The following is a 14,344-nucleotide window of genomic DNA, read 5'->3' as shown; positions in this document are numbered from 1 at the left end:
TTATTTATATAAGCTGAGCTTCAACTAGTCCTGCTTATTAAGTAGAAAAATAATTCATGCAGAAGGTGGTATTAATTTGTTAAAATTTGGAACCTAATTCCATACCAATATTAGTGTCTTATCAGATTACAATGTTGAGATATTAAACAATTAGATAATAGAAACATTTCTTTTTTAAAAGTTCTATTTACTTGTGTATTTATTTGAAACACAGGGAGAGAAAGAGATATCTTCCATTCACTGGCTCACTCCCCAAATGTCTGAAACACTTTGGACCAGGCCAAAGCCAGGAGCTTGGAACTCTATCTTGGCCTCGCATGTGGGTGGCAGGAACCCAAGTACTTGAGCCATCACCTGCTGCCTCCCAGGGTGCACATTAGCAGGAAGCTGGCTCAGAAGTGGAGCTGGGACTTAAGCTCAGATACTCCCATATGGGATGTGGGCATCCCAGGTGGTATCTTAACAGCTGCACAGCGTGCCAGTCCCCAAAGAAACATTTCTGTTTAAAACACTTGATAGTTTTTCCGATGAGACTTTTCAGAATATAAGCGAAAATAAGGAGAAGCATGAAACTGCTGCAGAAGGGGCTATATGAACCTTTAGGGAATGTGGTAAAACTCATGAATGAGGGGGACTTTGGAATGAGTGATTCTTCATTAAAGCTCTCTTTGTACAATATTGTTTTCATCTCTACATTATCACCAAATTGCTTGGTACAGGTCTAGTTACTTTGGCGCCTTACTCCAGGTAAATTTATAAAAATTGTTTAGACATTCAAATATGTCACGTATAACAGATATAACTGGACATCTAGTGCACACCAAGGACTGTGCAAGATGCACAAAATGATTAAAGAAAAAAAGTCAGGGCTCTTTTCCTCAAAGTGGGAATCATATTTCCCTGAATTAATACTAAAGTGCCCAAAATGCATCAAGGAAGAAGCAGGCAGAGGTCTCTGGGGCTGAAAAAGATTGCCCCAGATAGCTAACTCTCCCCCCAGCAAGGCCCCCTCAGGGTAGTCAGAAATTGGGGTTGGCACACCCCTGCACAAAGAAAATACCTAAGCATGTCCTGCTTGGAAGAAATCTTGGGGTATTTTACAGACCCAGTCAACAAACCACCCAACAGCTTCATATCCAGGTTTAGAAAGGTGGGTGGTCACGTGGACGTATTCAGACGCGTCAGTCTGAGTGACTTTAGAAGATATTCTTTACCAGCCGGGAAGAAGGTGCACAACCACGTGTTTTCGCATGCTGCTCAGTGGACCTGTGTCTAGGGTGTACTCTTAGGAAGCAGAGTGCCTTGTTGCCATGCCCAGTCCCCTGCTCGTTATATATGCTTTTCTGTGTCACTTTCCATGCCTCCCTTCAACCACCACTAAAAGAGAGGTGACTATAGTAGTAATTATCTCATTAGAGCAGTTGCTAAGAATAAATGAGGTCTTGTTTCAAACAGTCATGGACCCCTACTAAGTTCTCAGTAAATACAAGCACAGCTGTGGGAATCTGGGGCTGGTGATGTGCTATAGCTTCTTAAGCCTGCACCTGCAGCACCAGCATCCCATACGGGTGCCCATTTGAGTCCTGGCTGCTCTACTTCTGATCCAACTCTCCACTATGGCCTGAGAAAGCAGTGGAAGATGGCCCAAGTACTTGGGGCTCTGCATGTTGAGGTGGATACGTTCTGAGAGGAGCGTGGTGGGGGCAAGAGGCGCAGAGTCACCACACAGACCCCGGGAGCCAGGTGAAAGCAGGCCAGAGGCGAGCAGCGTGCAGACTCATTTATTTCAGTTGTTACAGCAGCTTATATAGCCAAGGCAGCCAATCTGGTCAAGGGGAGGTTTATGCCCTAACCAATCACAAACTGTTGCCAGGCAGTTTCCGAAGCCATCCAATCACAGCCTGTTTCCAGGCTGGCTCTGTTGCCAGTGGCCATCTTGGCATGGCCCTCTCATTACACCACACCCACACCCACCTGGGAAACCCAGAAGCAGCTCCTGGTTCCTGGCTTCAGCCTGGCCCAGCCTCAGCTGTTGTTGTAGCCATTTGGGGAGTGAACCAGCAGATGGAAGATCTCCCTCCCCCTCCCCCTCCCCCTCTCTTTCTGCCTTTCAAATAAATAAATAAATCTTAAAAAAAAAAAAACCAGAGTCATGATAGATAGTAAAATAAAATTGTATATATAAGGGTTCTGACTCCTTTAACTTTAAAAATTTACAGCCGTGAGACTCACAAAATTGCAGTGTTCTACATTGCCGAGGGTCAGGAAGACAAGTGCTCCATCCTCTCCAACGAAAGAGGAAGCCAGGCGTACGAAGACTTCGTTGCTGGACTTGGATGGGAGGTAATGAATTCCATTTAGTATGTTTTGACCAGCACTACTTAATGCGATGTCTAAAGCAGACACTGTGTAGTTTGTTACATGTTTTTATATTCAAAGGTAGCATAAGCAGGGAGTGGCATTGGGCACAGCCATTGAGATGGCCCCTGGGATGCTCTCATCCCATCTCAGAGTGCCTGGACTCAGGCCCTATGTGCTTTCTCGATTCCAGCTTCCTGCTCACACAAATCCTGGGAACCAACAGCTCATGGCTTCAGTAGCTGGGTCCCTGCCATCCACCTGGGAGACAAAGATTGAGTTTCCAACTACTGGCTTCAGCCTGGCCCCAACCCTGGATGTTGGGAATATTTAATGGGAGATCTCTCTCTGTGTGTGTGTGTGTGTATGTGTGTGTGTGTGTATCTCAAATAAATAATTCTTTAAATGATAGTATAGGTAGAGTTCTAGAGTTGCAGAATGTATTGAATTTGACATTTTCTGTTTGTTGCTTTTCAGTACTTTATACTTGAACTTTCCTCAAAACAATTTTTCACGTGCTTTGTATAAATACTGAGTAGTCAGATGGGCTCACCCAGGATAGTTTCTAGTAAGTGAAGACAAATATGGGCAGAGAAGCAGTGGCCTTGGCCACAACATGGAGATTGAACAAGAATCAATGACTTGGGGCCAGTACTATGGCTCAGCAGATTAAGCTGCTACTTGTGATGCCAGCATCCTATGTAAGCACTGGTTCAAGTCCCTGTTGCTCCACTTCTGATCCAGCATCCAGCTCCCTGCTAATGCACCTGGGGAAACAGCAAAAGATGGCCCATGTGGGACACTTGGATGGATTTCTGGTCTCCTGGCTTTGCAGCCATTTGGGGAATGAACCAGCAGATGGACAATCAGTCTCTCCCTCTCTCCCCTTTTCTCCCCCTCTCTCCCCCTCTCTCCCCCCTCCCTTTTTCCCTTCCTCTCTCTCTCTCTCTTTCTCTCCCCTCCTTTCTTCCCTCTCTCTCTCTCTCTCCTTATCTCTCTCTCAGCAAATGAAAATATTTGAAAACAGAAGTCAATGATTTGATGGGTGAAAAGATGAAATAAGAGTTCAGTGGAGTCAGAAGTTGAAATGAAAATCTGGTATTCATGATAGGTTGACTATCAAGCTAGTTCTCTAAAATCCCAAGATGACCAATTTGAAAAAGCATGTTTATTTCTTACAAAGCGATACTCTGAGGCTGAGACAGGTGCTTTTATGCACTCACAAACACCCACTCATGTCTCCCAGGGTCAAAACGATAAAGGAAAACGTATCCCCAGAATCCGAAGTAATTCAGAGTAGCTAAAATGGGAATCAACAGATCTAAAATAATCTTCTTACTTTGAATCACATCTCTTTGGGTTTCTCAGTCGTCTGTGTTGTGGGAAACTCTCCGGGTGCCTAAGCGCAAGCTGTCTGCGAGTCCAGTGCTAGCAAGGGGACGGGAGGGGGAAGCACCATGTGCAAGGCTGCTCTTTCTAGGAAGCCAAGTGGGCTGTAGCATAGCTGAGTTACTGTGCTGCCAGGAAATGACTGCTCTCTTCGCTAAGAAGCTGAATTCTTCTTTGTCATAAAATGTTATTATTGGACTAATATATTTTACACTAGAGTTTTATGAAAGACTAGAGCATTAACTCAAAGTATATTGTTGATTGTACATGGCACAAAGGATATTCTTCTGTTTTGTGTGTCTGAGAATAATTTACTGGAAGAATACTAGTTTATGCCCATTGGAAAATTTGGGAGGCCTGAGCACCGGCATCCCATATGGGCACCAATTTGAGTCCCAGCTGCTCCACTTCTGATCCAGTTCTCTGCTATGGTCTGGGAAAGCAGTAGAAGATGGCCCAAGTTCTTGGGCCCCTGCACCCCGCATGGGGGACCCAGAAGAAGCTCCTGGCTCCTGGCTTTTGATAGGCCCAGCTCTGGCTGTTGCAGCCATTTGGGAAGTGAATCAGTTGATGAAAGATTCTCTCTCTCTCTCTCTCTCTCTCTCTCTCTCTCTTTCCCCTTCTCTCCCTCTCTCTGTCACTCTGCCTTTCAAATAAATGTATAAATCTCTAAAAAACAAACATAGTACATGTAGGGTTTGGTGCCATCTGCAGTGTCAGGCGTTCACTGGGGTCTGAGAATGTATAACTGGGGGCTCCTGTACACATACACACTTACATATAAACGCATACATATATGTGTGTATTTAAGAGGGGAGAAATCCACACTGAGTTGTTTGTAGTGGTTTTCTCCACCTGGTGGGATCCTGGAGCACTTTCATCCTGAATATTCTTTATTTCCTGAATATTTTTATCTTAGCTAATTTTGCATGACATTTGTATGTAATCAGAAGGAAAGATACAGAAGTGAAAAGTAATGAGTCCTTTGGCGTCCACATTCCTGCTTAGTGATTAGGAAGAGGTCAGTCTTGACCCGGGCTCTTTTCTCCTCTCGTGACCTTGGTCAGGTGGACCTTTCCACGCACTGTGGCTTCATGGGTGGCCTGCAGCGCAACGGCAGCACCGGGCAGACCGCCCCTTACTACGCTACCTCAACCGTGGAAGTGATTTTCCACGTGTCCACCCGGATGCCCTCGGACTCGGATGATTCTCTCACCAAAAAGGTAAGGGGCCTCCTTCAAGACCAGGCGTGGCTGCCCTCATGAGCAGCGAGACTGTCCTGGCGCTGGCCATGGATCCAGGCCTTGCACCGGCCGCAACCGTCTCCTCTGCACTCACCAGGAGCGCCATCTGCCCCACGGCTGCTGTGGCTCATCTGTAGCATCCAGCTAGATAGAGACGTTCATGAACAGCATCACGCACCGCAGTCGCAAGTCCTGGGATTGAGGTTTAGGAAAAGGGAGGGTCTTAAATGCTGCTACTCTTGGGTCCCCCCTCACGTGAATTACAGAAAGTAATGTTTTCACCCTCACTGACTGGCAGGGCTGACAGAGTAGAGTGGGCTTCCTGACAAATGCACCGATGGGCTCTGGGAAAGCAGAGCAGGCTGGCTATGGTGCGGTCTGGGAGCATCTGTCAAATGGCAGGTGCAGGTGTGCTGCAGCCCAGCCGTCTCACCTTCACTGCCCACCTTGCCCTCTGCTTCAGCTGGCACCCAGTGGGCCCTTTCCCCTGGAATTCAAAGGAATGCTCACCTACCCCTGAAAACCCTCCCCAGGGAAACTTGGCCCTGTACTTCCAAATGGGAGACGTGCACCTCAGGGGACCCCGGGTTAGAAGTGAGCAGGGTGCCCTAATAGAAGAGGCATTTGGGTCTTGGAAGTTGCCATGGAGATAAGAGTCCCAGAGCAACTGTGAAATTTGCCCTCACCTGGCAAACGACAGGTCCTAGAATCCCAACCTCACACCCACTGTCTCCCTACAACGCAGTGTGAGGAACTGAGGGCAGCGCCGAGACACCAGCAAAGACTGGCCACTGGGGAGTCTGGAGTGCTAGGTGCCACCAGACCCTGGAGACAGGTGGCCCTGGGCTCAAGTGTATGTCTATTGTATGAGCCCATGCCTCCGTTTCCCATCTTTTCAATGAGATTAAAAATAGCCTGTGCCACAGGATTGCTAAGAGAGCTGAGTGAGTTGATGCCAGTGCAGGTGCTGAGCCTGATAGCATCGCTCTCACCATCATCCCTCACCACTGCCCATGGGTCTAATTGATTCCTCTTCCCCCCGGCCCGTTAGCCGGATGATTGATACGGGCTGATGGGCCTCGCTGTACCTGCTGCATTTCTTTTCTCTGCGGTTTTGCTCTTTGACCAGCGCTGCCACAGACATCTGGACCGTTTACATGATGGGCAGCAGTGCATGTGAGGCATCAGAACTCGGGTCACAGCCCCATTACAGACACCTTTCATAATGATCAAGTGTCTCAGACGGCATGACGAGCATGCAAAGGCCCAGCATCCTTTCACGCGGCCAGCCCCACATGCCGGAATGGCCTCCTGGCGGTGGGAGCCCCACAGCAGTCGCGCCGACCACATGCGTGTTTCCCACAGGCGTCAGAGGAGTTGCTTCTGCGACTCGGGTTTTTGATAACTGACCCTTGCTGCAGACAGAGCTCTTAGTGGGGTGGGGGTAGGGAGGCAGGCGGGGTGGGGAGGTCTCACCCTGCAGGGGCTTCACCCAGCATCTCAGAGAACCTAGTGCAGCCTACCAGCACCCTAAGCGGGGCTTGGCCATTTTTACAATTTTCTGCGCCATGTAAATTGTCACCATTCTGCAAATGCATCACTGTTTTCTGTGCTTCTGTGATGTAAGACTGTTTTGTTAGAAGATAGATTTATGTATAACATATCTCTGAAACTGCTTCTTAAGTAAATGTACGGTTGTGGGGTTTTTTTTGTTGTTTTTGAGAAAAGACCTACTGTTTTCTTGACAAAATCCCATGTCATAAATAATGTGCCAAGGCTTGGCCTGGTAGAAAGAACCCCTACCGTAATAATCAAAATTCAGCTGATAACCTTTCGCAGCTCCAAGATTTAGCATCATTAGCAATAAACTCTCTTTATCAGGATGTCTCACAGCTAGACTAAAAATCAGCCGCAGTAGCAGCAGCCCGCAGTTCCTTGTCTTATTCTAACTAAATTGTCCCTAACAGCTTAAAAATGAGCTGCAACATCCTAAAGTGATTCATGCTCTCTGCTGCCCCTATCATGGGGGGACTTTTTCAATTCTGCAATCCGGTTGCAACCCCATACTGAACTCTTGATCCTTCACTGCAGAAATTTGTTAGCTGCAGCTAGATTAGATTTTTCACAGCTAATCTAACTGCTGTAGGGGTTTGCAGAGTGGGGACAGAGCTGTGCTATTGGATTTGTCCAATTCATTTGACTCCAGGACTATAATTGCACTTATGTCTTACAAGGCTTTTATAGCCTCGGGCTGGCCAGCCGCATAAAAAACAAATTGGCAGTGATACAGTACGAGGGAGAAGGGATGAAAGGCCCACATTATCAGTCTCCAGGCAGCACTGTTCTGGCAGGAAGTTTCTTGGTTAATTTACAAATAAAACTTAGATTTTAGGATGGGCGCACTGTCAGTTGAACAATGGGGACGTCAGGCCTGACTGTTACTTAGTAAAAGTAGCAGCCGGGCCCGCTGAGGAGCAGGAATTCTTCAATTCTTCCATTCTGGGGCCAGCTGGCAGTGTAATGCAATTAGTCGGGAAAGGAGGTCAGCCCATTAGGTGTGGACCGTGACCAGTGTCACCAGCGGCGTGCAGCCTTGGCGGCAGCCGGCAAAACAACCCTGCTAGTGAGACTTCAAAACTCCATCCGGATGGAGAGTGGCAGCACATGGGGCTGATTTCTTAAGACTTGGGAGCCTAGCGTTTGTTCGGAGCCAGATAAGCACCCCGGCACTCTGGAGCCAGTTGTGTAGTGGCAGCAGTGGTGGGGGCAAGGCGGCTCCATCCCAGTGCACAGCCCGTCAGTCTTCCCTGGGGTTACCCATGCATCACGACCGCCTTGACTGGGTGTGCACTGAACAAACCCACTGGCACGTTTCTAGTTTGTTCGGATTGATTGCGCTTGTTTTACCTACATGTGTCCTTGTTATAGGCAGAAGAAGATGTACTTTTTGCTGTTTGGTCCAGATTTATCAGCCGACCAGTTCCGCAGCCTTGGCCCTGAGTTTACGGTTTAGCTAATTAAACCGTGACATGGAAGGCAGCTTTGAGATGGTCACTGTTCTATTATCAGCACATAACAACAGCTCTTCCTTAAGGATAGCACTGCCGCGCGGGAGGATGGGTCTGTCGGTGTGATACTACCCTCCCTTGCTGTACTTTGGAGAACACAGTTACAAATAAAATTAGGAGAGACTTAGTTGGGTTATGAAGTTAAGTAACCCGATTTAGAAAGGGGAGAGTAACTGCAAAATTTCAATACTCACTGTATTAACTCAGAGCTAATGTACACCACAAGGAGCTGTGAGGTTTCTGGGTCCTGGCCTCGGGTGGAGCAGCACACTTGAGCCGTGTGTGATAGACAGGATGTTCCCATGAGATCTTCGCGCCCGTCATAAAGGCAGGGAGCCCAGAACCAGCCAAGGTTGCCTCCCTTTGCCGAGGGAAGGCTGTAGGTGTGACCTACTGCTCATCTAACTTATTCCCAAAGCTTCAGTCGTGTGCTGTCCCTGTTCCTCCCACCACAGTGTTGCTGGTGACACTGGCTACCATGTTTTCACTGCAAAAGGACCGAATTGCAGGAGCGTGTTTTAAGGCCCTTGCATGTTGTATTAAAAAGGGAAGAAAACCTGTAGTATCTAAGTTGGGATTAGAGGCGTACAGAGAGATGCTGAGAGCTACCATGAGAAGCCAGAGTTGCTGTTGTGTTTTTACTGTTTATGGAAAGGGCTGGCTACACCTGTTGCCTGCTACCCAGTGAGCCTTTATGTGTGTGGGAGGGGAGAGGGAAGCACAAAGAAGGGGAAAAAAAGATACGCTGGGTAATCTGGCCTTCAGAAAGTCACAGATGCCGTTAAATTGTTCTGGATCGTCGTGGCCTGTCCTCTGCCCCCGCAGCTGCCTTTGTCCTGGAGCCCAGTTTCAGACACAACTGAATCGCTCATCTCTCAGTATAGGTACAAAGGTACAGGTGCAAGTCTCCTTTGAAATAATGTCATTCCCAGAATGCTGGGAGAGGAAAGAACATACAGGCATCTCGGCAGATCAGCTTCCGTCGTAACCTTCTAAATGGGAACGCGCCCGCTTTGGGGTCACCTCACATTTTCCCTTTCTGGTCAAATAGTCTATAAAGAAAGTTGCGCTTTTGCTAGCATGCTCGAAATGCACCATACTCCGGAGCATCCTTTTTGCTCTTTGAAGACAAAACTCAAGCATTAGCGTTGACACAACATACCCCGCCTTTGTTTTTTTTTTCAAAAGTGATTCTGATATTAGTCATTTGTAGTGTTTACCCATGAGGTGAGCAAGGAACGAGAAACACTTGTCCCCGGTGGTAGATAGCGCCCTCGGCTGCCCCTGTGGAACGCAGCGGAACCTCATGCCGGGAGGTGTCGGAGGGGCGGTCACAGCCAGCCGTGGTGCTTTGAGAACACGCGTTTGGGCCTAGGTTTTAATCTCTAGGACCTGGTTTCTCTTGCGGCTCACTCGGTTGATTTCACAGGCAGCTTTCTCCAGCCTGGGCCAGGGCAGGCATCACGGAGGAGATCCATCAAGGGTGCTCTTGCCATCTGACGCAGCTTGGCCCCGGGAGGGCTGGCAAAAGACCCTTCCTTGGAGACTTTCCATGTCAAGGCTGGGAGTGTGCTGTTTGTCTGGGGGCCTTGCATCCTCTTTGTACATGAAAATGAGGAAGCAAGCGGGCTGAGCTAGTTGGGCTACGACAATGAAGTCACTCTGGGTGTGAGCCTGGGTAGCTATGGAACAGTAGAGATGGCACTGACCAGGGAGCCCCAGGCCTATTCTGCCAATGCTGTTAGGCACCCTAGGGTGGGCAGTGCCCTCACCTTCCTGAGCTCCCATTTCTCCTTTCAGATGAGACAAAGATGACCTGGTCTACCTCAGAGAGCTGGTGGGAAGGTTAAACAAGATAATATGTATGAACATATTTTCTAGACAGTAAGACCACTCTAAGTGCTAGTTATTAGTGTTCTTATGAAATTCATTAGTTTCCTAAACAAAAGGTGATTTTGTAAAATCTCTTTCTTAATGGTTTATCATAAATGTACTTTCTCATGCATTTTGTAACTTGTGCTATAATGGCTCATGTTCCTTTATATTCATATTTTTATTTTCTTAATAACCATTGAATTAAGAGTCTTAGGAAGCACCTACGGTAATGTGGGATAAAAGGCTTATGCTCTCCATTGTTTAGAAGCAGGCTGAGCAATAGAAAGCATAAGGCCCCGGCTGATGCAGAAGTAAAATTCCATTTAAAAAAAATCCTTGACATAGCCACTCGTGATGTGCCCACAAGCACTGGCTCGCATGCATTGTCTTAGTACCAGTGAGTTTCCTGTGTTTTTAGGCACTTGTGCTTTTTTTGAATCCTCAGGGGAAGCATCACTGTTGTGGCCTTTTTTGGTAGTAAAATACTTTTGCCTCAGAGTTTTATAATTCAATTTGTAAGCCATGACCCCTCATAAACTGCTGTTATCACCTTGATTAATAAAGAGCCAATTTGTTCTCGCAGCTCCGTCACTTGGGGAATGATGAGGTCCACATCGTCTGGTCTGAGCACTCCAGGGACTACCGCAGGGGCATTATACCGACCGCCTTTGGAGATGTTTCCATCATCATTTACCCAATGAAGAATCACATGTTCTTTATCTCGATAACGAAGAAGCCTGAGGTACGTTTCCACCACGTTCTCGCTCTGACTGCTCAGCTCCTGCCCGTAGGATTCACTGGAAAAGCAGCACTGTGGCAATGGGGACTCTCCTCCTACCAGCAGGTGTCTTACACACATCTGAATTCCGCGTGCTGTTTTGGAATTAGGGGTTTGGATTTCCAGAGAATCTGCCGTCATGAGCACAGAATTCAGCCTTGTGTCGCTTGGCCTCTGAAAATTATACTGGCTAAGATATTTACCATGTTTAAGACGGTCAGGTTTTTAAAATCGTAGAGTTTACAGAGACTGATTTGCACTTTTGGATCTGTCAATTAGTAGGAAGGGCCAAAGGAAGCCCAGAGCACAGGCAGCATTCGGTGGACGGCTGGAGTGTAGGGCCCAGCCTTGCCTCCTGGGTCACCATGCTCGCTGAGCCTCTGCTGCTGGCCCGGGGATGACGGGCGTGTCCTTGCGGAGGCCAGCACTTGATGTGTCTAACAATCGAAGCGCCTTGCCGCAGAATCAATTCAGCAGTGTCAGTTGGTATTGATCCTGGAGGGCTGGAACAATCCAATGGTCTGTGTGTGGCATACACTAAATGGCCACGGCTTCAATCCTAGCCATGCCTTCAGTGCTGTCTTAGCAATGCTTTATATACGGTGCCTTGCTTTTGTTTTGGAATTACTGTTATCCGAGGTTCTTTTTCTAGTTTTTTAATTAAACATTCAGCACATTAAGCCACTCAGGAAGAATGACAGCATTTTTTGGCTAGGTATTCAGTTGATCTTCATTTTTATTCTACGTTGTTCTAAAGGAGCTGAAGGTTACCATTCCAAAAACTATTTTCAAGCTTTAGAATAATGGGTAACTGAGACTTATTGTTCTAGTTGGGATGTATAACCTAAAGTGTGAAAGTTGTGGAAACTAAATAAACTAACCAGCAAAAGGACTTAAAACGTTGCCCAGCCCGAAGTAAAAGCTACTTCCATGTTAACTGTTATCACTATTTCTACAGTACTTTTTGTTCTAGTTTGTACCATGGAAAGAAAGCAGTAGTGAATTCTGAGTTTCACGTGCATGTTAGTTCTCAGGGTAGAGACTGTTCGGGTCAGCTGCTGAACCCAGAGAGATTCAGCTGTCCAGCCTCGCAGAGCCCCACACACAGGGAGGCCTTCTCGCTAGTCCGGGAGCAGAGGTGCCAAAAATTACAGATTTGTGTGCAGGGTCTTCAGAAGTGAGTGGGAAGCTATGCTTGGCTTTCAAAATTGTTTTGTACCTAAATAAGCTGCTTTAAATTCCCTTTTCCACAGACATTTTGAAGACCTCACCTATTCTCTCTCTCTCTCTTTTAAGATTTATTTTCTTTATTTGAAAGGCAGAGTTTACAGGGAGAGAGAGAGAGAGAGAAATCTTTTTTTTTTTTTTTAACTTTTTGCCAGGCAGAGTTAGACAGTGAGAGAGAGACAGAGAGAGAGAGAGTTATAGACAGTGAGAGAGAGACAGAGAGAAAGGTCTTCCTTCCGTTGGTTCACCCCCCAAATGGCCGCTACACCCGGCGCTGTACCAATGTGAAGCCAGGAGCTGGATGCTTCCTCCTGGTCTCCCATGTGGGTGCTGGGACCCAAGCACTTGGGCCATTCTCCACTGCCCTCCCGGACCACAGCAGAGAGCTGGACTGGAAGAGGAGCAACCAGGATTAGGACCCGGGGTGCCAGCACCTCAGGCAGAGGATTAGCCAAGTGAGCCACGGTGCTGGCCCAGAGAGAAATCTTTTATCCACTGGTTCACTCCCCAAATGGCTGCAATGGCTGGGGCTGGGACAGACTGAAGCCAGCAGTCAGGAGCGTCCTCCAGGTCTCCCATGTGGGTGCAGGGGCCCAAGGACTTGGGCCATCATCCACTGCTTTCCCAGGCCATAGCAGAGAGCTGGATCAGAGATGGGGCTGCCAGGACTCGAACCGGTGCCCATATGGGATGCTGGTGTCACAAATGATGGCTTTAGCTGCTTTGATTTCCATCTCCCTGTCTCTGAAGTTCTCAGAGTCATGTAAGAAAATGGCTCTTAGTGTTAACATTTGTCTTGGTCCACAAGGAGCACCACTCGAAGAATTAAACTGAAAATTTTAATATTAAAGAACCAATAAATTTAGCGTCTTATGGCTTGAAAACTAGAAAATGTGTTTTTCTTAATATTTAGTGTGGATTAACTGGATTTATTAGTTCATTTTCAGTATGACCCTCTAAAATGTCGTTTAATTTCCTAAAAATGTCACCTTTATTTTTAAGTAAATAACATGAAAGTCATTTCAGTTCACGCTTAAGATATCCAAAGTGATTTGTGTAAAAGGTGATATACTTAAAATGCATGACAATGGTCTTTCACATTCATTTTTAAAATTTCTTACAAAGTAAGTTTCACAAATTTGGTTATAAATTCTGACAAGATGAATTGAGCAGACTGCTCTCAATATTTTCATCTGAAAAGCCTAAAGGGAAGAAGAGAATAATGGCCAAGTAGAACTTTAGTGTTATCCGACATTTAAAGTACAAACCATTACAATGTAATAAAATTAATCCAGACATTTCCAGGGCAAGTGTGGCTGACCTTTTGTTCACCAACTACTGACCCCAGGGTGAATGCGAGAGGCTTGTGGAGGGAAAGTCTGTTTGTTTGGCTTCAGTCCCTGGTATTTAAATTGCATTCCCTAATCAAATGAAAAGGCTGTCCTCTCTATCAGGTTACAGAATCCATGGCAACATTTGGCCTTTTATATCCATAATGTTAGCCTTTTTGTTTGCATCTAAGTAGAGACACCTGGAGCAATGTTAACATTAACCGATTTAGCATTAATAGCTTCATTATATAAGAATTTCTGATCAGATCGCTGTTACTTTTGTTATATTGCTTCAGCTTGTATTGTTGTCATTTTTTATCTCCCTGCTTGGCAACCAGGCAATGATTTGCAAATTTTTTTTGTCTTGATTAATTAAGCAATATAATTATCAGTAACCGTGATGCAGTCTTTGCTCAACAAAGCTTCTGCGAGAAAACAATGGTAAGTCTGTTAGTATGAATGCATTCCACGCGTCCCAGATGCACGAGGATATTACGGACAATGAGGGGAAAGGCCGCCTGCGAGCGAGGACAAAGGGTGCCACGCAGACTCAACACACTGCACATACCGCCAGGGACGTGCTGCGGGCTCCCTGGGACACAGACGCCTCGCTAGATTACAGCTAGTCAGCAGAGATTAATTCTCAGCCATTTGGTGCAATAATTTACCCATTCCCCAGTCTTTTAACTAGTGCTCCTTACCACGGAATTGCAGGCTTTGTGCTCAAAAGGTTTATTTAACCTTGCCCATTTTTAGGCATCTCCAGCAAAATCATTATTTTTGCTTAGAGATTATAATGGACACAGCTGCCTGAAGTTGAGGAATATTCTTTTTTGGGAGGATGGGATAGCACAAGTTTAGAGATTGTAGGTGGAGGCCAAGGCATTATTTTAACACCTGTGTGTTTTTCTGAATATAGTGTGATTCTGTGGTCTAAGTACATTGATTTTACTGGTCTCTGGGCAGCCCTACTTCTTTAAAAAATAATTTTAATCCTTTTTTTTTTAGGAGGGGAAAAAAAAAACCTCATCAGTACACAAAAGTCCTGCTCATTGGATAGAGTCATGCATATTC

At 46.4% G+C, this 14,344-nt stretch overlaps 1 protein-coding gene across 13 annotated transcripts in view; it reads left to right on the top strand.

Annotated features, from left to right (window-relative positions):
* The window catches only part of RALGAPA2 (Ral GTPase activating protein catalytic subunit alpha 2), a 327,703-nt gene that overhangs the window by 214,336 nt on the left and 99,023 nt on the right, over positions 1-14,344 (top strand). For all 13 annotated transcript variants that reach the window (XR_016216034.1, XR_016216033.1, XR_016216032.1 and 10 more), the window contains 3 exons: positions 2,220-2,343; positions 4,815-4,970; positions 10,518-10,676. Coding sequence is in view for 10 of the 13 variants with exons in the window: in XM_089307358.1 (XP_089163484.1) it covers positions 2,220-2,343; positions 4,815-4,970; positions 10,518-10,676 (439 nt within the window). In the remaining 3 variants the exon portion in view is untranslated. The remainder of the gene's footprint in view (positions 1-2,219; positions 2,344-4,814; positions 4,971-10,517; positions 10,677-14,344) is intronic.

The sequence above is a fragment of the Oryctolagus cuniculus genome, chromosome 11 (assembly GCF_051225735.1).
Source record: "Oryctolagus cuniculus isolate XC-2025 breed Fujian yellow rabbit chromosome 11, ASM5122573v1, whole genome shotgun sequence".
Lineage (NCBI taxonomy): Eukaryota > Metazoa > Chordata > Mammalia > Lagomorpha > Leporidae > Oryctolagus > Oryctolagus cuniculus.
Note: the sequence above shows the minus strand (reverse complement) of the source record. Positions and strands in the feature narration are given on the sequence as shown.